The sequence below is a fragment of the Misgurnus anguillicaudatus genome, chromosome 22, assembly GCF_027580225.2.
Source record: "Misgurnus anguillicaudatus chromosome 22, ASM2758022v2, whole genome shotgun sequence".
NCBI lineage: Eukaryota > Metazoa > Chordata > Actinopteri > Cypriniformes > Cobitidae > Misgurnus > Misgurnus anguillicaudatus.
The window spans coordinates 24728435-24752496 of record NC_073358.2 but is presented as its reverse complement, the minus strand read 5'-3'; the positions used below and the strand labels follow the sequence as shown (position 1 = coordinate 24752496).

General features: G+C 38.2%; 1 protein-coding gene across 4 annotated transcripts in view; it reads right to left on the bottom strand.

Annotated features, from left to right (window-relative positions):
* The window catches only part of pdzd2 (PDZ domain containing 2), a 112100-nt gene that overhangs the window by 44130 nt on the left and 43908 nt on the right, over nucleotides 1-24062 (bottom strand). For all 4 annotated transcript variants that reach the window (XM_055199935.2, XM_055199938.2, XM_055199936.2 and 1 more), the window contains 3 exons: nucleotides 12725-13196; nucleotides 5201-5346; nucleotides 93-225 (listed from right to left, as the gene is read on the bottom strand). In XM_055199935.2, coding sequence (XP_055055910.2) covers nucleotides 93-225; nucleotides 5201-5346; nucleotides 12725-13196 — 751 coding nt within the window. The remainder of the gene's footprint in view (nucleotides 1-92; nucleotides 226-5200; nucleotides 5347-12724; nucleotides 13197-24062) is intronic.

Sequence of the window (24062 nt, the reverse complement as noted above, 5' to 3'; positions counted from 1 at the left end):
GCTCGACATTCATGTGTGACGACACTTTTATCTGACATGATGCAAAAATACTGACATAGAGTAGTGTTTGCTTTGGCTCGTGTAAAACTTACCCTGCTGGCTACCACCAGCTGCACCAGTCCAGCAGTGGAACGGAGGATGGCAACAGCCTCCTGATGTGAGAGTCCAACCAGCGAATGACCGTTTATCATCAGCAACTCATCGCCCGCCTTCAGACGCCCATCTCTGTAATTGAAAAGAGACGCGTGGTCAGGTTACATGATAGCATAAAGTTGCACAAGCTTCTGACTTTAAGTTGCAGATTAGGAAATGTTTAAGCTATCAAAGTTCAAATGTTCAAGTTAACATAAAACCTATTATACTTTCATAACATGATAGTTTTTTAAATTTGTTCCTGGAAAAAATTACGATGCCTTGATAAATGTATTAGGAATTTATAGTGAAATGTGGTTTCTGTATTACAAGTTGCCGAAGGAGGGGGAAAATCTGAGGTTTTTGTGACATAAGGCAATATAGAAAAAAATGTGTTCAAGCCCAAGGAACACATACTGTATGATGATAAAAAAATTTATATCTTGTCATGCACTATAATGGCACTTTTCCATTTTGTATGGCATGATGCCGCTTGGCTCAGTTTGCTTTTCCATTGAAGTTTAGTACTGCTTTATAGTTGCGCCGCCTCTACTGCCGTGACATCATCATAAACATAAATATTGATTCACATCGTTATTGTCTCTGTGCTAGTTTTCTCCTCAGACTTTTTGATTCCCTTTAGTCTAGCCACTAAATTTTGGCTCATCTGAAAGTGTGCAGTGAAGAGAAAATGATTCAACTCCTCTGGGATTTCCCTCACAGACAGTTGAATCTGAAGTTATCTTAGCTGTCATAAGAACCGGAAACGTCCTAACTACCACGATCATTTTGCAGTGATGGCCCTGATCTGACCGCCCTCTTTCACCTCACTAACTAGAAAAAGGGATTGGGAAGCGGCCAATTCGAGCAATATACATTATTCATTTACATATATTTCTCAGAAGTGACCTCCATTAAAAATGTGTGGGAAGAAATAAGCCCCAGGGCTGGTCATTCCAGAAATAGCCCCCTTTGACTTTGGCTCTCTGGGGGAGGTGCGTACAGTATTTTGCAACAAATCCTTAATATCTCATGGGTTGGTCTGTTAAAGGGTTCGTTCACCCTAAAAAGGAAAATTCTGTCATCATTTTTTCATCCTCGTGTTGTTTTAACCTGTATGAATTTCTGTTTTCTGATGAACACAGAAGATGATATTTTGATAAATGATGGTAAGCACACAGCTGATTGTAACCATTGACTTCCATAGTAAAAAAACAAATATTAATGAAAGTATTTTGATTAATGATGAAGAAAATATTTTAATAAATGATGGTAAGCACACAGTTGACGGCACCCATTGAATTCCATCGTATTTGTTTTTCCTACTATGGAAGTCAATGGTTACAATCAGCTGTGTGCTTACCACCATTTTTAAAATATCTTTTTTAGGGGTGCACCGATATATCGGCCGATGATGCTTGCTATGCTTCTCAATGAATTACGTTGAAATGCCGCTACATCCAAAAGCCAGATGGCGCTCTTATGCAGAAACTCAATATGCGCTGCAGACGAAGAAGCATACACATGCAGCTATAACACGCAGCTCCAGGAAACTAAAGGAGACTCAGTTTAACAATGATTTCAGATTGATAAGGACTTACTGATCAAAAGCCATACTACATGAAATAGCTGTGAATAATATCGGCTGTGCAATTCAGAATAGTTATCGGCCATGTATTAATAGCCTCTTTCACACAGTAATTCTGTTAAATTACCATGAATTTACCAGAATGAATTTACCAAAAATGTGCTGTTCACACATGCAGTGACGTTCCGTCTTTTTACCAGTAAGACATCATTCACACATCAGTATCAAAATACCGGTAAACTCGGAGAGAAAGCGGAAGTTACCTGTGGCGCGCGGCCGACGAGCTCCGTGTCGTATTTGTAAACAAAGGCAAGTTATGACTTAATATCCACGATCCGCATTTTGTTGTTTTCACATCTGTGGCAAACGGTCACGAAGTTGCTCGTGACCAAACAAATTGCGTGAGGCGGCGTCAACCTGCGTTTGCACAGGCTTCACAGATGGTGTGCTAAGGACGTCGGCAATATGGCAAATAGACGGTAAGCTGTTTTAAACAACTTTGGTGAAGAAATTGTTAACTTTAGGTGTGCTCGACTTTTAATCAGCATGTGTGTGGAAACGTCCGTAAACAGTTTGGGGGTAAACGTGTCACCTGTATAAAAAACTTTCTGATTGGCCCGATCTGTCAGCGTGGTCTGACGTCGTCCGTTCTAAATGCTGGTAATCCTATATTTTTCGTTCACACATATCGCTTACCGGTAAATTACTGGTAATCTTACAACCTGTCTTACTGGTAAATTGGGAGCACTGATTTACCGGAAAGGTTCTGTTCACACATGACATGTTAACTGCAATTTACCAGTAAATTACCAGTAAAGACTGTATGTGTGAAAGGGACTATTAGCGCATATCGGTATTTATCGGTGCACCCCTACTTTTTTGTCTATCAGAAAAAAAATACAGATTCAGAACAACATGAGGATGAGTAAATGATGGCAGAATTTTTATTTTTGGGGTGAACTATCCTTTTTAAATATCCTTACGACAAAGCCAGAAGATCTCATGAACTGTTCTCTGAACTGTTCAATTTAACAGTTGTTTAGTAATTAACTTTCAGTTTTGAAGCAAGTAGGTTTCATTTCAGTTTTCGGCTAATTACATTAAGTTGTTGTGCTTCTCACAAACTTTGCCATGGTGTGCATGAATGAATAGCAAAGCATGTCAGCAAATTCTCAAACATGTTACAGCTTTAAACACAAAGATTAGGCATAATACGCCTGCAGAATGAAAGGAAACGATTTGTGTGTGCATAGTGAAAGTTATTCGTCATATTTTTTTCATTTCTTCCTGTGTGTGTATAAAGTGAAAGAAAACTTCAAAATAAATGCAATGAGCTTAGATAAAAACAAATGGAAAGTCTCATGCTTCTCTCATTTTACTGTTGAGAACCAGACCCCAGTAATCTTACACAAAATTTCAACTATTTATCTTCACTAGGCTCAGATTTAAAAAAGTAATCAAAGTCTGCCGTCAAATCACAGATTTTAATATGGCCAAGACCCCCATATCGAGCTATGTTACCCACCTAAATTTCACAGTTAAATACCCCTACAGTATGTCAATCATTGTTTTACTTATTTACTAAGTTATATCTGTTTATTGGGATTTTTTGTACACCGCATATTTTAAATGATACAGTGAAAATTCACTTGAATTTTCAACACAGCCCCCCCCCCCCCAAACAAGTAGTCCAATCTAGTGACATTGTTTATAAAACCCATGCATTTAAAGCATTTCCCAAATGTGACCCTGGACCACAAAACAAGTCGAAAGGGTATTTTTTTAATTGAGATTTATACATTATCTGAAAGCTGAATGAATAAGCTTTTCATTGAAAATATTTGGCCAAGATACAATAATTTGAAAATCACGAGTCCCAAAATATTGGGAAAATTGCCTTTAAAGTTCAAGTCCCAGTGAAGTCCTTAGTAACACACATTACTAATAAAAGAATTTAGCGCTCTCTATTGGCTTACCACTGTAATGACGTTGTTAATTAAAAGGAGGAAGTTGTAAGCTTTTATAGAAAAACCAAACTTGAATAGAAATCCCCTTGGAACGGATAGTAACGCAAGTTCGCAGGCGAGTTTCTGGCCAATTTTGATTGTGATTTTGCTGCATCCACTCACAAAAAAAAGTTTTGATATAATTACAATAGGAAATGTACAACATGTTTTCATGAAACATGATGTTTACATAATGATTTTGGCATAGAAGAAAAATCTATCATTTTGACCAATGCAATATATTTTTGTCTTTTTCTACAAACATACCGTATTTTCCAGACTATAAGTTGTACTTTTTTCATAGTTTGTCGGGTCCTGGAACTTCTAGTCAGGTGCGACTTATACGTCAAAATTATTTCATATGAACCAAGAAAAACCATTACCATCTACAGAGTCCGCTCTATGCTGCTCCTGTATTTATGCAATTCAATGGATTCAGTGATGTGGAATGACTTCGGGACCTTTTTGAACCTGATTTGGCTTGTTGTGTTAATTTAGCCTATTCAGCCTCCCAGGTATGTTCTGTATGCTATTGTGTATAGTGTAAATAACGTGTTTATGTAAATAACTTGTAAATAACGTGTTTAGTATCGTGTTTATGTTACTTAAATATGCACGGACACCTATTTAGGCTGCTGTTCTACACTCTAAAAACAAACGGTGCTATATAGCACCAAAACAGTTGCTTTGGATCGTAACGATAGAAGAACCATTTTAGTGCCATATAGCACCGGTGAAGAACCAGTGAAGCACCTGTGTAGAACCATATAGTGGTATGTAGAACCATATGTGGTGCTATATGGCCCCGATATGGTTCTACACTGGTGCTTCACTGGTGCTTCACTGGTGCTTCACTGGTGCTTCACCGGTGCTATATGGCACTAAAATGGTTCTTCTATCATTACGATCCAAAGCAATTGTTTTGGTGATATATAGCACCGTTTGTTTTTTTAGAGTGTATGTTATTGTTTAGTTGAATAACTTGCATTTCCAGATTAAATGTCTATTCTTTGGCTTGGATTTTGTGAAATAATTTTCTAAATAAACGCGACCTATAGTCCAGTGCGACTTATATATGTTTTTTTCCTCTTCAAAACGCATTTTTGACTGATGCGACTTAAACTTCAGAGCGACTTATAGTCCAGAAAATACGGTACCTATGCAACTAATAACTGGTTTTGTGGTCCAGGGTCACAAATTCTAGCTAAACAGAGCACCATGACTTATATTTAAGCCTGTGATACCTTGTCGAGTTTGAGTGATTATTATTGTCTCTCTGGCAGCGTGACTGAATATCGTTCATGCGCCTGTGTAAGGATGTGACAATGGCTTTGAAGATTAATGAGCATTATGGAGGGCACTCAAGACTCGCTGATCCTTACATATGCATGAGATGCTGATCGACCAGTGTCGCCACGGCACCTACCGTTGCCACGGCAGCAAATGAAAACCTTTGCGAATAAAAGCTTTTTACCTCTGTACAGCTCCTCCTTCTTCCACGTGGGCCACGATGATTCCATGAGGGGAGCGTTTGGATCCACGACCCCCAGTGATCTGGACACCTAGTCCATCCTGACCCTTTACCATGTGCATCTTCCAGATCCGACTGCCCTCGCAAGGCTGTGGAAGAGAAATGGGGATATTTGTCTTAATTCTGGTACAATCAAGAATGTGCTTTGTTATAAAACACTAAATCCACTTGCTTCAGCAACTGTTTTGTCGTTTCAAAATACATTACAGCTGTCAAATGATTTCCTGTTTTTCTATGTGGAAAAACAACTGATAATCTTTAAACAAAGTTTAGTTAATTGATAACATGAATCTTTGACTATTTACAAATATTTACACTGTTTCTTTCTCAAATGAGAAGAAATATACTAGTCAACATTTGAAGTGGATCAAAAACATTCATCAAATTTGTCCTAAAACAAGAACGGGTATTGGATATTGGTTTTAAGAAAACTTTTAGGAAAGGTTTTGATCCACTTCAAATGTTGACTAGTGTATTTTAAAATCAACAACAAGGTCTTAACAAATGCATTTTCCATGTTTTTATCCATGCAGGATTTTGTCCATTTAAGAGGATCATAAATTAGCACAAGGAAACTTTAAGAGCATCTGACAGATTCAAGAGCTGATTTTCTCTATTAGAAGCCCTTTATTAATCTAAATGTGTCCACATCTGTGTCTGAATGCTCTCATACTTCACACAAGCACCTTAAATACTGCAGGCTGATGAAATGACAGAACAGAGACATCTAAGATAATGGAAAAGTTGGGGCTTGATAGGTTAGGGCCAGAGGTGTCATGCCCATTCAAACACGTGCCCCCTTGGGTTTTTTTGAGCCAAAGGGATTTTGCAGGCAACCTCAAAATCAAAGAAGCATATATTAATCTGTTATTTGACTTTTAATCTGTTTAATATGCACAATATTACCAATTCTGTGCTGCATCCGTCGCGCCGTTTTGATAGTGTTTTGATCATGTTACATTAAGCATTGGTATGATTTATATAAAAATGAAGGATGTTATAGACGGTTTCAGCAGCAACATTATAAACAAACAGCTTTTGTGGAACACATGTAACTTTCAAGTATTATTTTATTTCTAATAACGAGCAAACTAAATAATAAGTAGATTACCTGGTTTAAATTATAGCTAAATCCATCAAAAACTACAGTGAAATTAATTTAAACAATGTTAACTACGGATTGGCTGTCAAACATAGCGTTGATCCATGATCGCCGTCTCCCCTCCTCTTTAGGAAACCAAAACATTTGTTATTCTCGACAAGGTATTTGTTCCACAGTTTAGTTTAGCCACTAGCCAGATCATTAAACAAACAAAGACCAGAAGTTAAGTTTCGTCCAGATGCTTAACCACAGCAACACGTGTGTCCGATGAAAGCATCTATAAACAAAATGCTTTTTGAAGGAAAAAAATATAAACAACTTCATTACAAATACAACATAGAACCACTGGAATTGCTTATAGCACCTTTTTAATTGTTTTAAATACACTAAAACTTGTTTTAAATTAATGGATCACTTTTTGCTGTTTACAGAGCTTAGTGCTGTCATAGAGACAGGTGTGATTTATAAGGACACCCAGAGTTGTACAGTACTTAAGTATTTTTACTTTCTACATAAAAGTAAATTTTCAATTATTTCGTATTTTATTAGTGTTTTTCTTTGGAAACAAACATTCCAAAACATATTATCATAATCTTTACTACACTAGATTTCATAATTTCAAGTTTTTGGTTTATATTTAATATTTAAGTACATTAAACATCTAGTAATTTTTTGTACTTTTACTTAAGTAAAAAAAACGTACTTTTACTCAAGAAAGTAAAAGTACACAATTTTTATGTAATTAAGAATTAAATCAATTTTAATATGCAATATATAATACACAATATGATTTTATGCTTTAGAATGTAGTGAACATTTTTTAGTAAGGAAAAGTTAATTATATCCCAAGACAAACACTCTGATAAAGCATAGATGCTTGGAAAATGTAACTAAAATACTTAAGTATTATACACCTCTGAGGACACCTATTACACTTTTCTATTGTGCTTTAAATACTAAAAACAATCAGTTTTATAAGGTTGATCATGCTTACAAAGTTGGGGATATTAGGAGGCAAGTTTCCTAAACCTCTTCATTCATAACGGCACAACAAGCCCAGACTACAACAGTTAAAATAGATCATTGTTCAAAAGTGAGATCCACTTAACATTATTCTACCCGAGTCATAATGCCTTCTCTTTCCTGTGAGTACCCAGATAATAGCCAAATTTAAAGGTGTATGTAACAAAAATTGTATTATGCTGGTTAAAAGTTTCCTCATATCCTGACAGCAATCACTATCTTAAGTGATCTAAATGTTTTTTTTCCAGAAATATTTATTGTCTATGCAAAGAACACAAAGCCATCTGATCGAAGAGGTAAGCTGTCATGTTTAGATCGGTGAAAATGAGAATTTGTCAAGATCGAATAAACGTTGGATTCAAAAAATGTTTTACGTCTTAAAAGTATGCAAGGTTTACCGCATAAACTCATAACATTGTTGTAAACTTTTGGGGCGTTGATTGCACACTGGTATGTTAATAAGGGGACATTCCCACACCCCTAAATATAACGCGGCACAAAATGAAACATGATTGGTTGTTTTACCTGTCATGGCCTCTTGAGCGATTCACATACTGTACACTACTGTTGCTTCTCTATGCCCTGCCTTTCTAAAACGTGTCGATTTGTAAAAGCTCATAGTTTTGAAAAGCACGGTGTGCTCCGATTGGCAAGCTATCCAGTGCGTTGTGATTGGCCGAATACCTCAAGTGAGTGACAGAAATGTGGCACCATTATTGGAAGATCAGCTTCTTAAAAGAGATAATTATAAGGCTGAAAATAAACTGTATCTCTAAAAAGTGGGCAGTGAGTGCTAAAAATCATTAATCATTGCAATTCCTTTGGTGTTGCTAGTGGTGCAGAAATGACACAGTTCACCCGCAACTTTCAGTTTACTTCATCTCAGCATGACAGTTGGGTTAACACACACCTCTGGACTGTAAACATGTTGCCACTTGTTCACCTTTTCTTTTGAAATGTGTCTATGAGAGGGACATGTTCTCAAGGAAAGCCTGTTGGCAGAGTGAATCATTGACATAGATCTCTCGCTTGAGACAGTCTGCTGTTCATTCTCACGCTGACTCTGTTCACAGTCAAAACAAGCAAGCACAACCCCCCACTTGCATGTTCAAAAACAAAACGCTTGTATGAACACATTTATCCTGCATAGTGATCTCATTACATATCAAGGAAAATGACATTTTTTATGTCAACTTGGCTTTGGTTACATATTCTCTGTTTGGTTGTGCAATTAGATATAGCTAATCACACTCATAAGTTTGAAGTACAAACAAGATACACTATGAATTATGACATTTACAACGCAAAATTATGGGATACACATTTGCATTTGTTAACAATTAGTTAATGCAGTAGCTAACATGAACTAACATTGATCAATACTTCTGCAGCATTTATTAATCTTAGTTAATGTTAATTTCAGCATTTCCTAATAAAGTATAGAACTGTGCAAAAGTCTTGGGCCACCACCACACCACCAGACTTGTTGTTTTAGAAGTTTTAATATCCATCCATTTTTATTTTTCAATCTATTTTATTAAGATACAAACAGAAAATACAGGACATATGTAAAAAAAAAATTCAGGACTAAATGTCTCTAAGCATTGTCAATGTTTAGTGTGACCTCTCTTGGCACTAAACACATCTTGAGCTTTTTTGAGCAGAATGAAGTAAAAAGACTGCTTTTTTTAATTTAAATTTAAAATGTAATTTTATTACGGTTTAAGAGATCCTGCAGTTTCCTGCTATTGCTCAAGTGGAAGAGGAGTTTACTCTAAATACTTGACACATCAGTTTACATTTTTATACAGTTTTTAATACTATATAGACATTTCATTTATTTTCTGGTAGTATTCTATTAAAGAGACAATTATATATGAGCACTATAACATTGCAAAAACAACAAATCTAATTCTGGCATGGTGGCCTAACGGTACATTCACACGAGGAGTAAGCGTTAACGCATAATTGAAGGCTTGTCAGATGCGTGGCCAACAGTCAACCACAGTGGGCGCTACACATGCTCCGGTCTTCCATAAACGTAATAGAGACAGAGCGCAGTTATGCAATTTTGAAGCTTATAAAAACTTATTTACAGATTAAACTTAAAAACAGATTAATACCTAAAAGCTGCTGTGTGACAAGGTGTACATCTAACAACCCAAACAAACCAAATACGTTTTTATAAGCTTTCAACTTCAAAAAAACGAGCGTTTAAAGACACAGAAATGGAAACAGGCAACTTTTCATAGTACTCCTATTAGTAAAACTGCGTCCAATAGGGGGAAACGTAGTCGGCGATCCACTTTATTCTCCTTAAATGCTGGGTTTTACGGCTCAACAGCTTATAAAAACTTATTTCTGGGTTCTTTGGCTTGTTAGCTGTACATATTGTCACACAGCAGCTTTTAGGCATTATTCAGTTTTTTGTTATAAGCCAGAAATGAAAAGAAGGCGGCTTCTCGCAATACAAAGTCAATGGAGACGGTTGGATTGCTTTCCCCCCCGGTGGGCGTGGTTTTCATGTTATGACGCGCTGCGCTCTGTCTCTATTGGCTGGGTCTGCCTAGGTTATTTGCATAAGGCGTTCTGACTGGCTGACGCACGCGTTGCCGCTTGAAAAGTTGATAAATGTTGAACTTCTGCCCGAGCAATGGCACTGACGCGGCGCCGACGGATCCACAATTCAGTTCAGCAACGCATGATGCCACCCATTAAAAGTGAATGGGAAGCGTTAATGCTTACGCCCCGTGTGAATGCACCGTAAGACTTTTGCACAGTATTGTACATTAAGAAAATCAAGCATTGTAATTGCAAAATTACTTAATTCACAATGGGGCGGTTTCCCGGACAGGGATTGGACTAGTCCTAGACTTAAACACTTTTAAGAGCTCTCAAAACTGAAAACAACTTGCACTTACATATCTTAAAATACATCAGTGCCCTTTGTTTTACCTCAAAATGCACACAGGCAATGTTTTTAGTAAGGCATGTTTGTTAAAACTAGTTATATTTCCTAATTAAAATAAGGTCTAGTCCTGGCTTAAGCTAATCCCTGTTCGGGAAACTACACCTATATGACTAACATGAATAACTGTATTGACATTAACTCTTTTCCCTGTCATTGACGAGTTAACTCGTCAATTAAGAGAAAACGCTCTCTTGCCCAATGACGAATATTTCCGGCAATCCGCAATATCTCTATTATCCACCAGGTACTTATACGACCTGTAGCTTTTAAAACACGGAAGCAACACCTCACGTGAAAGAGTAAGAACTCCATATATGTTTTGAGGATCGCTCTGAATCTTATCTCTATCAAAAGTCCTTCACAAAAATGCTCAAAATTTTGTGTTTTTGAAGAAATCCCCCATATATGAGAGGTGATAAAAAAGGAGACCTAAAAAAGGAAAGGTGAAACTTTTTTTTTTTGAAAGCAGATGTTCTGTTCTTTCATTTGAAATATTGTGTGTTGTTTATATATTTAAAGAAGACATTTTCTGGAAAGCATTAAAGGACAAGTTCGGTATTTTTCACTTAAAGCCCTGTTTTCAGATTGTTTATGATGAAATACAACGGTTTTGATTGAAATTTGGACATATGATGCTGGCCCAAGAGTTTTCGGTTTCTGTTGTATCAGCCCCCACATCTACAATGACTGCATAGGTGCACTGGAACAATCCTTCCTAAAATGCATTAAACTTTCGTTTACAAAGACGTGAAACTTACCGAGTGGTCAGGAGTGTTCACTGATATGCTCACACAAAAATCGCTGCAAAAGATGCTTTCCAACAGGTGTTTTAGCATTCGTTGTAAACTTGTGGACCTATTTTTCCAAACGCATCACACCAGTATATTCTTCCGTTGAGAGCTTGAATAATAGACACTCCAGCTCAGTTGGTGGCGATAATCCACCTTTGCCAATTGCAAGAATACTAACAAAGTTCCCGACGGCGGAGTAATACCGTCCCTCACAGCACATCTAATACAAGTCAATGGAGTTGGACAAAAACTACAATAAATCATGAAAAATGCTGCCGTTGGCTGGCAACTTCTTTTAAAAACACTGGTGGGAAAAGAGTTAACTAACATTAACAACGAATTAATAATAAATTAATGTTTAAAAACGATATTGTTCATTGTTTGTTCATGTTAGTTAATGCATTTACAAATGTTTACTAATACAAGTTATACAACCTTATACAAAATATGGTGATTCTCCATTAAAAATGTAAAACGAATCAGTTGTGATCACAAACTGGAGTTCACTCTTCCTTGCTCCTGAAACTCCCATGTGAAAATACAAAACAAGGCTCATGCAGCTTTTTACGGATGACCCCTTAAAGCAGTACTTACAACCACCGACACAGGGTTATATCTGGAAGAAAGCTTATGAGTGAGCCACTTGGTCTAATGTCACATGGATTACATGCTCAGAGGGAGACCAGAGGTCCCGATACAGAACAGAATAAGAAACATATGCTGTGTAGCCACACTGTGAGGTTAAAACTACTAATTACATGATACGCATCAACCAGTCACTTGCCCTGGCTCAAAGGGAAGCCAATGGCATACTGCATAAATCTTCAATTTGTGCACTTGAAGGGCGTTTCCAAAGACTTTAAAGTGTATTTCTGTTTTCTGTTTGTTGGCTTGTGTTTAGTTTTACTTCAGCGTCTGCAGATATTACAATTATCTGTGCAACTGACCTCCTTGCATTCTAAAAAATGTTGGGTTTCAACCCATGGGTCAAATATGGACAAACCCAACTGTTGGGTTAAAATTAATTTGAAAAATTCTTGGTTTTCTGGGTTTGTTGATATTTGATCCAACCATAGGTTAAAACACCACAGAATATTTTTGGTTGGTCAAATATTTCTTATGTTCTGTATAGAAGTTCTGATAAGCTCAGATGTAAAAGACACTTAAGGCTCAGTCAAAAATGAGATAATGATATTGACTGAATGTTCTCAGCACCTATTATACGTTCATCAAATACTTTCATTCAAATCCGCTTAATCCCGGTTTAGGCCTTTTAGAAATACCAGTTTGTTGGCAGAATCCATTACAAGTCTAATAAAAATACTAATTTACAAGAAAACATGTAGACGCAGAGGGTTTTGCATCTAAGCTCTTAATATTTTTCTGTTCAGTTCATCTAATGGAAGAACGTGGCACTTGCAACGCCAAAGTCATTGGATCAATTTTCCACAACACACATATTGTTAAAAGCATTGAATATAGCATTCCTCCACAGCCATAACCAATGTACTATGCATACATACACACAATAAAAATGCCTTAATTTTTCAAAATGGCCTTACTGTTCACAAAAGTCTTACCTGGCAGGAAGGTTCACTGCTTATTGAGTCAGCCTTGTAGCGTGCATGCAACCGGGTGGGTAGAGTGGCCGTGCTTCCCACTTTCATGTGATTGGGTATCACCTCTGAATTACCAATGAACGGACTCTCGTCAGTTGGCGTGTCCTGAGGGGTGCTGGTCTCAGGGGACGAGACCTCTGCCTCCATGCCGTTGTAGCAATTTTCATGCTCAAAGTCCAGGCTATCTTTACTGTCCTTGCTGTCCCGAGTGAATGAAGAGCGGGAAATGACGCCAAATTTTCGAGTTCGCTTGCCATTCTGCGTCGGGCTACCTGTAGACTCAGAAGAGACGTTGCTTCTGTGCTCGCTGGACACGTCCACGCAGCTGCCCCCATTGCTGCCATTGCATGGAGGTAGAGGAGCTTTGCGTTTGATTCTTCGTAACATGATCAGGTAGATGCAGCCTCCATTCCAGCACTGGTCTGCCAAGTAACTGTAGAGAAAAAATAAGGATTAGCGAATTTGCTAAATAACATAAACGCGACATTAAACAGCAGGTTTGTTAAAGGGGGGTCTAAAGCTGTTTCGTGCATTCTGACTTATTAACAATGTTATAGAGTTGGATTCCTCGTACTAAAAATAGGCAAAAAAAACAGTTACCGTAAGTCGCAATTGTTTCATAGTTTGGCTGGTCCTGCGACTCATAGTCAGGTGTGACTTATATGTCAAAATTAACTCATCCTGACCGACATGAACCAAGTGAAAACATTACTGTCTACAGCCACGAGAGTCCGCTATGCTGCTCCTGTATTTACGTAATTCAATGGATTCAGTGATGTGGAATGAGTTCCGGAGCTTGGTAAACTTGATTCTCGTTGGCATGTTATGTTAATGTAGCATATTTTAGCCTCCCAGGTATGTTCTGTATGCAATTGTGTTAGCTGAATAACTGTTAATGTCACGTTAACATGTATGGACACCTATTCAGCCTGCTGTTCTGTGTGCTATTGTTTAGTTGAATAACTTGCTTTTCCAGATTAAACAGACAGTCTGTTCTTGGGCTTGGATTTTGTAAAATAATTTTCTAAATGCGACTTATAGTCCAGTGCGACTTATATATGTTTTTTACTCTTTATGACGCATTTTTGACTGGTGCGACTTATACTCCAGAGCGACTTATAGTCTGGAAAATACGGTAAACATATGACGGAATATTTCTGTGACGAATGCACTTTGTTAGGGATCTTACAAGTATCTGAATTTTTTTCGAACATGAGAGATTAATACGTAACAATCTTGCTTTAATTTATTTATATAGGGCAATTTTAGTGAGGGAAGTACAGTGGAAGTCCTTATATGGGAACTTCATTCGGAATAGCGCATGCACACACTAACCAAGAGCTGACACGAAATCAACGTCACTAGAGTGTTAGAGAGTAGTATGTTTATCCAGGGTAGAAGCAGAGTTTTGCAAGTGTGTGTGTTTTAAACTGGATTTCGTTGAAATGGGGCATTCCAACCGAGTCATAAGTTGCAGGTGGTAAGTAAAACTGCATCAAATGTGTGTGTTTTTTGGCAATCATCGCATAAGTGCATAAAATGTAAACAACATTAACATGACAGTGAATCGTAAGTTATCCGGAGAAAGTGGGGTAATGTTTTGTGTGTGTTGCTTGCTCGTGACTCGCTCCACCAGCGGTATGCCTCCAGGGGCTCATTTTTTTCGGGGAAATCTGATAATACTAAAAACTCTTTGGAGATTTGAAGGATGCAATACTACTCTGTGGGGCTGTTTACACTTGGTATTAAGATGTGTTTCGTCGATCGGATTACAAGTGGACAAGAGAGACACTTCACGTTTACACCTGGTATTTAAATCCGTCTCTTTTGTCCACTTTCGACCGCTTCTGTCCTGAATACTGTGAGGGGGTGGTCTGTCGAGACGGTGGGCGAGTCTCTCTGTTGTCATTTAAACGCGAGCGGGAGATTTGACGAGTTTATATGGACGCAAACTAATATTATGTCAGACTCCACTGCTTTTGTTGTAAGTAAACATGCTGCCCAGTGTTTTGTACATGTATATGTTAGAGTTTTCTCTGATTTTTCAGCGCAATGGATGAAATAGGATCACCCAACTTTCACACGCTTGCAAAATAAAACTGCAGAGATCAGCCGCTTTAGTTTTATCAATGAAAGGCTACAAATAGCACTGTTCACTGTGTGTTCGCGCCAGAAGTCAGAAAAGACGTAAAACATTGTGTTTAGTACCTTAGATTAGATAAATGGGCGGAGAAAAAGCGGTTGCGTGTGGCTGTTCGAACACATTCAACCACATGTGCGTTTACACTACAAAAACAATCCGATTGAAAGGGGTTTTGACTACCTCTGAATGTGGTTGAAACTGGTGGAAAGTGGACGCGTTCAAAACTTTTTGAACACTGTTTACACCTGGCATTAACGTCGTCCACTTGTGATCCGATCGACGAAAACAAATGTTAATGCCAAGTGTAAACAGCCTCTATAGGTACTTAAGATTAACATGAGATAAGCAGAAACACTGTGTAATGTGACCTTTAAAAAATTATATTTAACAAAATCCGATGACCATTTCAAGAAGGAACATATCACAAATTGTGACACAATACCCCAAACAATGCCCCAAAAATAAACAACTAAAATATTATCACTTTCTTACACATATATGTTACATTGTCTTGTCAGGTACCTTGTCCCACCCCTAGAAGATGATCGTCAGAATGTTTAAGTCTATGTCACATGTCTAGACAAGAGCAAAGAAATACTAGCAGATGAAACTGATATGTGGCACCTAAGGGCTATTTGCTGGAGAATTGGCCCACTAGACTTTTTAAGCCTACAGTCTAAATACTAATGCAAAAAAACAATTTCACACATTTTTAATGTCATTATGCTAATTGAGTTTGGCTTCACATTTAGCTGCATTCTGAAAACCTCAGCTGTCTGGACCTGCAAATCATCAACTCGTTATATATTAAATGATCAAAGTTAATTATTTTTGCTTTTTGTTATGACAAAGTTTGGTTTCACATAAGGTGGCCTCATGAGAGCACAACGCATGAAGGATTTACACATCTTGAATACAGATTTTTTTGATCTTTCATTCACCTCCTGACATTCTGTGACCTAATAAACTACAGCAGCTGAACGAAGATATAGCAAAACCAAAAAACATGCATCTAGCCCCAAAATGTTACATAAGGTCAAGAACACACACACCTTGATTTTAACCAGTGACTCTTTAGATGATTAAGGTCGAATATATGTCCTTATATGAAAAGTCCTTTAGTGACCTGGCAACACTGTATGCAGTGTTACACAGAGGGTCCGGGTGGTACTTTTCCCCAGTTGCTGACAGCAGTATAAAGGCTTCGGGGGAGTGGACTTTCTGTGACAATGTCCTGGCTATCTATACACACACTGCTGATGTAAAACAACAACAATGCAATTGCTTACATCACCTAAACAGTAAGCCCATGGACACCTAAACAGCAAGCCCATGGACAGAGATAAAAGCAAAACAAGAGAAAGTAAGATTCTCATGTAACCCTTTGCTAATGTCATTTGAAACACTCTCAATCAATACCAAGACAGTGATCTAACATTTTGACTTTATTTGTAAAGATCATGCAACAGCAATAGCATCAATTAGGATAAGGACACTAGGGACATTGGCGAAGCATAGAGGGTGGTGTATCACAGATGTTCGACTTGGTTTAGAGTATTACCACAACCCTAGTGGGCAGCTATTACTGCAGCGCCCGGGGATCAATTGGGGGAACGTGCCTTGCTCAAGGGCACCACCATTGCACCTGCTGGCCATAAGACCCAAACCAGAAGGTCTGTCTCTTTAACCATTAGGCCACAACTGCCCACCCTTTGTTATTAAAGTGTCAGTCTAACATATGACTATTAAATTCCAGCCTGGAATCTTCTAAGTCATCTGTCAAAATCGAAGGCCATCTAAAATAAAGAGCACCAAGGTCAGCTGCTAATGACAGAGTATGCTTAACTAAACATTATTGTTTGGAAGATTACATAGAGCTGCAACACACAAACATGCAAAGCATTCAGCCACGCAGAAATTCATCATCAAGAATGACAAGTACTGGTCTGAAAAACAAACAAAAACTACTGAAAGGAAACATCTATGCTTTAATATAAAAATGTCTAATTATTTTTGCATGACAGCTGCAGGAACCTCTGGAGATCAACATCACTGAAACGGCTGTTTGCCTTTTCAATCAGGTGTGCCAGTAGTCACACAGGATCTTCTGGAACTAAAGCATCCAAAGACTAAAAATACTGCCATGGTAAAAATACAACAAAGTAAAGAATGTTCAGGAAATTCGATGAAGATCACAATTCCCTGAAGTGGAAGCAGACGGGGTATTTGTGCACATTTTTGACAGTGTGATTGCTTGCAAGGTTTGGATGTTTTCAGGAACGCCTCAATTTGTTGGTTTTTAAAGAATGGTTCACCTAAATATCAAAATTCTTATATAATTTATTATATAATTTATATATATATATATAATTTATATATATATATATATATATATATATATATATATATATATATATATATATATATATATATATATATATATATATATAATTTATTCACCCCATGCTTTAGGAAATCAGGTGTATATTATTTAATTCCTGTTTTTTATAATGTTATTATGTTATATTAAATGGGGATATTAAATGCCAAAGCTCCAAAAATACATCCATCCATCCATCCATCACCATACAGTAATCCAGAACAATATGTTTGTGAAACGTTTGTGAAAGAAAATGATTCTTTTTTATCTTATTTAGCGAAACTGTGGAAGCAGATCCAAACAAAATATTCAAATATGGCTGCACATCAATAACTTTTTTCAAATTTATAGGCTGTATACTTCGAAGGACACAACCTTCAACCTGCAGCCTCTGAAGTCCATGCAGCAAACGTAAATAAAGCCTACTACTAAAGTATAGTACTACTGAACTGTATGGGCAGAGCGAATTTTTGAAACCCGCATACACTGTACGCGTAGGTCACGATTGCACCTACAGAAGAATGTAGTTTGTAGCTCAGGAGATGCTTTGCATTTTGTGGCAATGTGCATGCGTTGAACACAGCTTGGCAAGTTTAACCCACAAACAAAGAAGAAACAGCAACTTGTTGTGTATGTTTTGAGACCAGCAGTGATGGAAGTAAATAAACAGCGACTTATGTTGTAGTTTGAGTTAAATTACTCCTTAAAGGAACACGCCCACATTTTGGGAATTTAGCTTATTCACCGTATCCCCCAGAGTTAGATAAGTCCATACATACCTCTCTCATCTCCGTGCGTGCTGTAACTCTGTCTGACGCAGCCCCCGCTAGCTTAGCTTAGCACAAAGACTGGAAATGCATGGCTCCAGCTAGTATACTGCTCCCAATAAGTGACAAAATAACGCGATCATTTTCCTATTTATGTGTTGTGATTTGTATAGTCAAACCGTGTACAAATAACAAGGTGATATGAGACACAGCGATCTTTTAACAGTATACATACTGAGAACTATATTCTCTGAAGACGAAGCACTGCCGCATGGGCGGAGTGATCTGCTCGCAGCACACGAGAAGCCCCTGGTGAGGAGCAGAGAGTTCGGTCAGAGTTGTGCAAATCACTCCGCCCATGCGGCAGTGCTTCGTCTTCAGAGAATATAGTTCTCAGTATGTATACTGTTAAAAGATCGCTGTGTCTCATATCACCTTGTTATTTGTACACGGTTTGACTATACAAATCACAACACATAAATAGGAAAATGATCGCGTTATTTTGTCACTTATTGGGATCAGTATACTAGCTGGAGCCATGCATTTCCAGTCTTTGTGCTAAGCTAAGCTAGCAGGGGCTGCGTCAGACAGAGTTACAGCACGCACGGAGATGAGAGAGGTATGTATGGACTTATCTAACTCTGGGGGATACGGTGAATAAGCTAAATTCCCAAAATGTGGGCGTGTTCCTTTAACTTGGCCCATCTTTGTTCTCACCGTCGCAAATAGAAATATCTATGACGCAGTTTTAGGGGCCAATTCCGATCTTTCATGTATTTATTAAGAACAACCAAAAACCTCATAGTGCTTGTGGAAAAAGTATGTGAACCCTTGCGTTAATGATCTCAAAAAGCTAATTGGAATCAGGTTTTAGCACACCTGAAGTCTTGTTAAGATAATATGTTCGGAGGTGTGGACTACAGCTACTTTGACAGATATAAACCCCTCAAAATTTTGGAGTTTGCTCTGCACAAGAAGAACACATTTGTGTGAGCCATGCCTCGCCAAAAAGAGCTTTCACAGGACCTACAATCAAGAATTGTTGCATTACATAAAGCTGGAAAGGGTTACAAAGTTACTCTACCAAGAAGTGGGTGCCCAGTCAAAATAACGCCAAGCACAACAAAGACTCATCAATGAGGTAAAGAAACAAACCCCAATGACAACCAAAAATTTGAAGGCATCATTAGAACTTGCTAGCATCATGAGTCAATACAATACGTAAAACACGCAGGAAGGCACTGCTTACTACAAAGAAAACTGATGCTGCACGCCTGAAGTTTGCAAAAGAGCACATTGACACTCCACAGCGGTATTGGTAAAAAATTTTGTAGACTGATGAAACAAAATTGAACTATTTGAAAAAAACACACAGAGCTACATCTGTCGTAGAAAGGGCACGGCATATCATCATGAAAACATAATCCCAACTGTAAAGTATGGTGGAGGAAACATCATGATTTGGGCCTGCTTTGCTTCATCAGGGCCTGACCAGCTTGAAATCATTGAGGGGGAGATGAATTCCCAAGTGTATCAGAAAATTCTTCAGGATAATGTGAGAATGTCTGTACTTAAGCTGAAACTGTGTAGAAGGTGGGTAATGCAACAGGACAACGACCCAAAACACTGCACTGCAGGTCTAATCCACAGCTACAGGAAGCACATGGTTGAGGTTATTGCTGCCAAGAGGGGGTCAACCAGTTATTCATTTTAAGGTTTACTTAGTTTTTCCAATGCCATTTTGAATGTTGAATGAGTGTGTTCAATAAAGACATTAAAGAGCTGAATTTTTTTATGATTATTTTTAGACACATTATGTTTGTCGATACCCTAGACTTGGATCAGATCACATTTTATGACAAATTTACTCAGAAAACCATGAAATTCCAAAAGGTATACATACTTTTTCTTTTTTATTTTAAAATATCCAGCCTGTATATTCAGCCGTTACAGGTGCACAATGAATCTCGGGAAAACCGAGGCAGTGAAGGATCCATTCACTTTATCATTTGCAGCCAGGAGAAAGGAGGACGCATTTTGAGACTGCATTTTAAGCATCCTTCGAATTGGTAAGACCTTACAAGCCTTTAGTCTTGGAGCGCATCCTTTGGAGGTCTTAGCCTTCAAATTCTATTATCTCCAAATCTTAATGGTTTTTTATGAGTCTAGTAACTTGTTGTCTTATAAGGGTTCCCACACCTTAGTTAACTTCAAATTCAAAGACTTTTCAAGCACTTTCTAGGTCCAATACCCTCAAATTCAAGGACTAAATGTGGGGACACATTTTAAGTAAGAGCAAGGTTACATTGTTACCTTTTAAGATACATTGTTACAGTTCCTTTTCAAGGGAACTCGCGCTGCATCACTGCGGTGACACTTTGGGGACGCCTCCAGTGGTAAGTGTGTCTGAATGTGTATATCAAATTCGACAAATGGTGAGGCTTAACGACAAAGACAGAATGACGCAGGAGCCAGGAAGTATATCGCCATCTGAAATATTGCCAAAGACGGATTTACAGGGATGCAGGAAGTATGGCAAGAGAGACGCAGCGTCTCGTTCCCTTCTCAAGGAACAACAGTTACATACGTAACCCGAGACGTTTTCATGTGTCAAACACAACTATGCAAAAAAGCATTTTGTTATGAATCAACATTCGCATACAGAAGATAAAAGCATTTCAAGTGAACAGTTAAGCATGTGTGCTTAAAAGGCTAGAAATTTTATGATATTATCCTACACTACACAGGGAATAATATGGATTTTTTTCCAGAAAACTTCTTGCATAAAATAGATTCAAGCACTTTCAATGACCTGTATCTATGTAGGTATATTTTCAAAAACTTCCCAGGGCCTTGAATTTTTGCCCCCAGATTCACAAACTTTCAAGAATTTCAAGGACCCGTGGGAACCCTGTCTTATGTATCCCAGGTAGTTCTCGACTTTGGAGCGGATCGACTTGAGAGATCTTTAGGATTTTTTTGTTTACATTTCAATTTCATTAAAATAAGCTTAAATTTTTATTTGGGGTTCTTTTCCCGAAGAAAGGAAGTCATGTACATCTGAGATGCCATGACGGTAAGAAAACAATGAAAGAATGTTTCCCGTAAATGATAAATGAGCTTTTTTGATCTTGTTCATGACTTTGGGACTTCTGTGGTCCATTACTGTATTATTTGTTTCCTTGACTCTTTCATCAAGCAGCCAATGAAAATTCTAAATCATTAGTCACAATCTGTTTTCCTTTGCTTTCGCTTTCTGATGATAATAACAAAGTTTTTAATACTGTGAGATTCAAGACAAAAAATCATCACATTTAAAAATCAATGAAAGAAGGAAATATCTCAACACAATTTGCTGAATCACTTCAAACATCTTGGCACAAAACTGCCACACACGAAATCTCAGGATCTGGTGACAGCCTCGTTCCCAATGGCTTACTGAAAATGTTACACCGCATTCCAATTCATACATTTGTGAGACAGATGACATCTCATCTGCCATGGATACATAACAAGCTTATTGTAATGCTGGAATGACTTCCTTTTTGTAACCGATATAAAATGAGTACCACAATGCTAGTGTCAATTTCTCTGCAGATAACAAATGTTACATTTGGACCTGGAGTACATGTCCCAACACCTCAACCATGCTTTCTTTTGTGCCAACTCTGATGAAAACATATTATGGTAAGTAGTAAAAAAATTACATAACCACATGTGAAAAGACTTTATGTGAGGAACAGATGCAATTTAAAATGTTACTGATGTCAAATCTTCTACTTCTAAAATAGCCAAATTTGTGTGGAGATCATGGCTAGGATTGTATGAAAATATAACACCATAAGAGCTATCATACCAGAATACAGCACACAATCTCTGTTTTCTCTGTCATTTTACATGACAGCATCTGTCTCCATTCTCTTTAATTACATGCAATACAACAAAGGATATTCTATAAAATTTCTTCTTTTGTGTTTTTATGAAAGTGCTAGAATGGCATGAGGTTGACAGTTTTCATTTTTGGGGGGTAAACCATGCTTTTAATTAAAGGGTAAGGTGTGTCTAGAGTCAATGGTGAGTCAGCCAACTGTTATAAATGTGATTTATGTATGTGATGTAATGATGTTGGTTTTGATAATGACATTACTTAAACATGCTTAACCATTCAACTCCTGCTTTGCCAAACCACGGATGCTAACAGCTTAAACAGAGGTTAACATAAACATTACACTACCATGCAGTGTACGCACACAATAATTATTAACAAGGTCCTATAATAGCCTCATAATCATTTAAAGCCTATAAACATTTTTTACTGATCAAATGTTCAGTAACAGAACAACCGCAGCACAAAAAGGCACTTTTCCATTGCATATTAGTACCCCATATGAGTTGGGTTGGGTCAGCTTACTTTTGGGGGGGCTTTTCCAGCGTAGTACCCGACTTTTATTAGTACCACCTCAGTTGGGGTTCCAGGCAAGCTGAGCTGATACTAAAACGTGATGTGAAAACACTGAACATCAATGATTGGTCTGAGAGAATCGTCACTACCAGCGTCAATGCTAAATGCAAGATTAGCTTTACCTTCGTGCTTGCGCTGTCTCAAGCAAACCTGTTGTCATCTATGCCTTGTTGTAAGTTCCCAAACTTCCTTTTGGTGGTGAAAAACATCTACAGGCTGAAAATCAGGAACTCCATACCAGTGTTTTCCTTGCAGTTTGTGGCGGCACATGTGCACGTCCCCATGTGGTATGCATGGCATTTTTGCAACTAGTAGAGAGGGTCAACTGACGCCGTGAGTCATGTGAGAGAGAGGTAGTGATAAACACGATGTGCAAACATCTATTTGTGGTGGTCAATTTTGATTTTGTGGCGGACTGACAAATAAATTAATGTATGGGAAACACTGCATTTCAACGATGCTCGCTCCCACAGCAGTAGGCAGCGCAAATATAACGAAACGTCTCCCTCCCATTCTGAACTGGTACTAAACTCAATGGAAAAGCTAACCTAGCCAAAGTTAGGTGAGCTGACACGACCTGACCAGTGGGGTACTATGCAATGGAAAACCGCCAAAAGTATATTGATAGAGATAAGGTATAAAGCAGTGCTTCCCAATCCTGGTCCTCAAGCACCCCCTCCCCAAAAGTTTTAGATGTCTCCTTATTCAAAACACCTGATTCAACTTATCAGCCTCCTTCCAAATTGGTAAACATGTCTCCCTAACAAGCTGATGAGTTAAATCAGGTGTGTTAAAGGAGGAGACATCTAAAACTTTTTGGGAGAAGGTGCTCGAGGACCAAAATTGGGAAGCATCTGTTCAAAGTATAACACTAGGTTTGTAGCTTTGGACTGGGACTTACGCAGGTGTGAACCAGGCACTGATGGTCCTCTGCAAAACTTCACATTCCCCACATCAATGTACTGCAGAATTGGACCCATGCTCCATTTAACCCTTAAGAGAAAAGCAGATCTTTGGTAAAACCTGCCATCCTGAAGACTTGTCATGCAAATCGGCATCAGATAAAAACCAAACCAGAAGGAAAACAAGCCATGATCTCAGCTCTGGCACAATGACAAAGAATTTAAGCCGCAGTAAAAGCTAATGGGTCTCAGAGAAACCCAGCAACAAGCTCTGCCTTCATTGCCTCTTGGACCAAACCACAGCTGCAGTAGGGAAATCCATCTACATGTATATGAGCCAAGCCCTTGCGCGATTTCAGCCAAACAGTGACAGACACAGATCAGCTGTAACAGACCTTGGTTCTCAAAGCCATGTCCCCCTCAGCAACGCAAAGTGATTTGTCGTTGTGAAGTGGAGGACGCCCTAAACCTCTCTTTGCCTTTCAGTGTTGGTTAGATAATTCAAAACGATGTCTCCCACTAAAGTACCATGTTTGCTTTTCTGCGATCTTGGATTTGGCAAATTCTTCAAAGTGGCCCCAGTGCATGGATCAGATTGAAGGTTTAGACCTCAGGTTGGGTAGACGTTCATTGATATCCATGCTG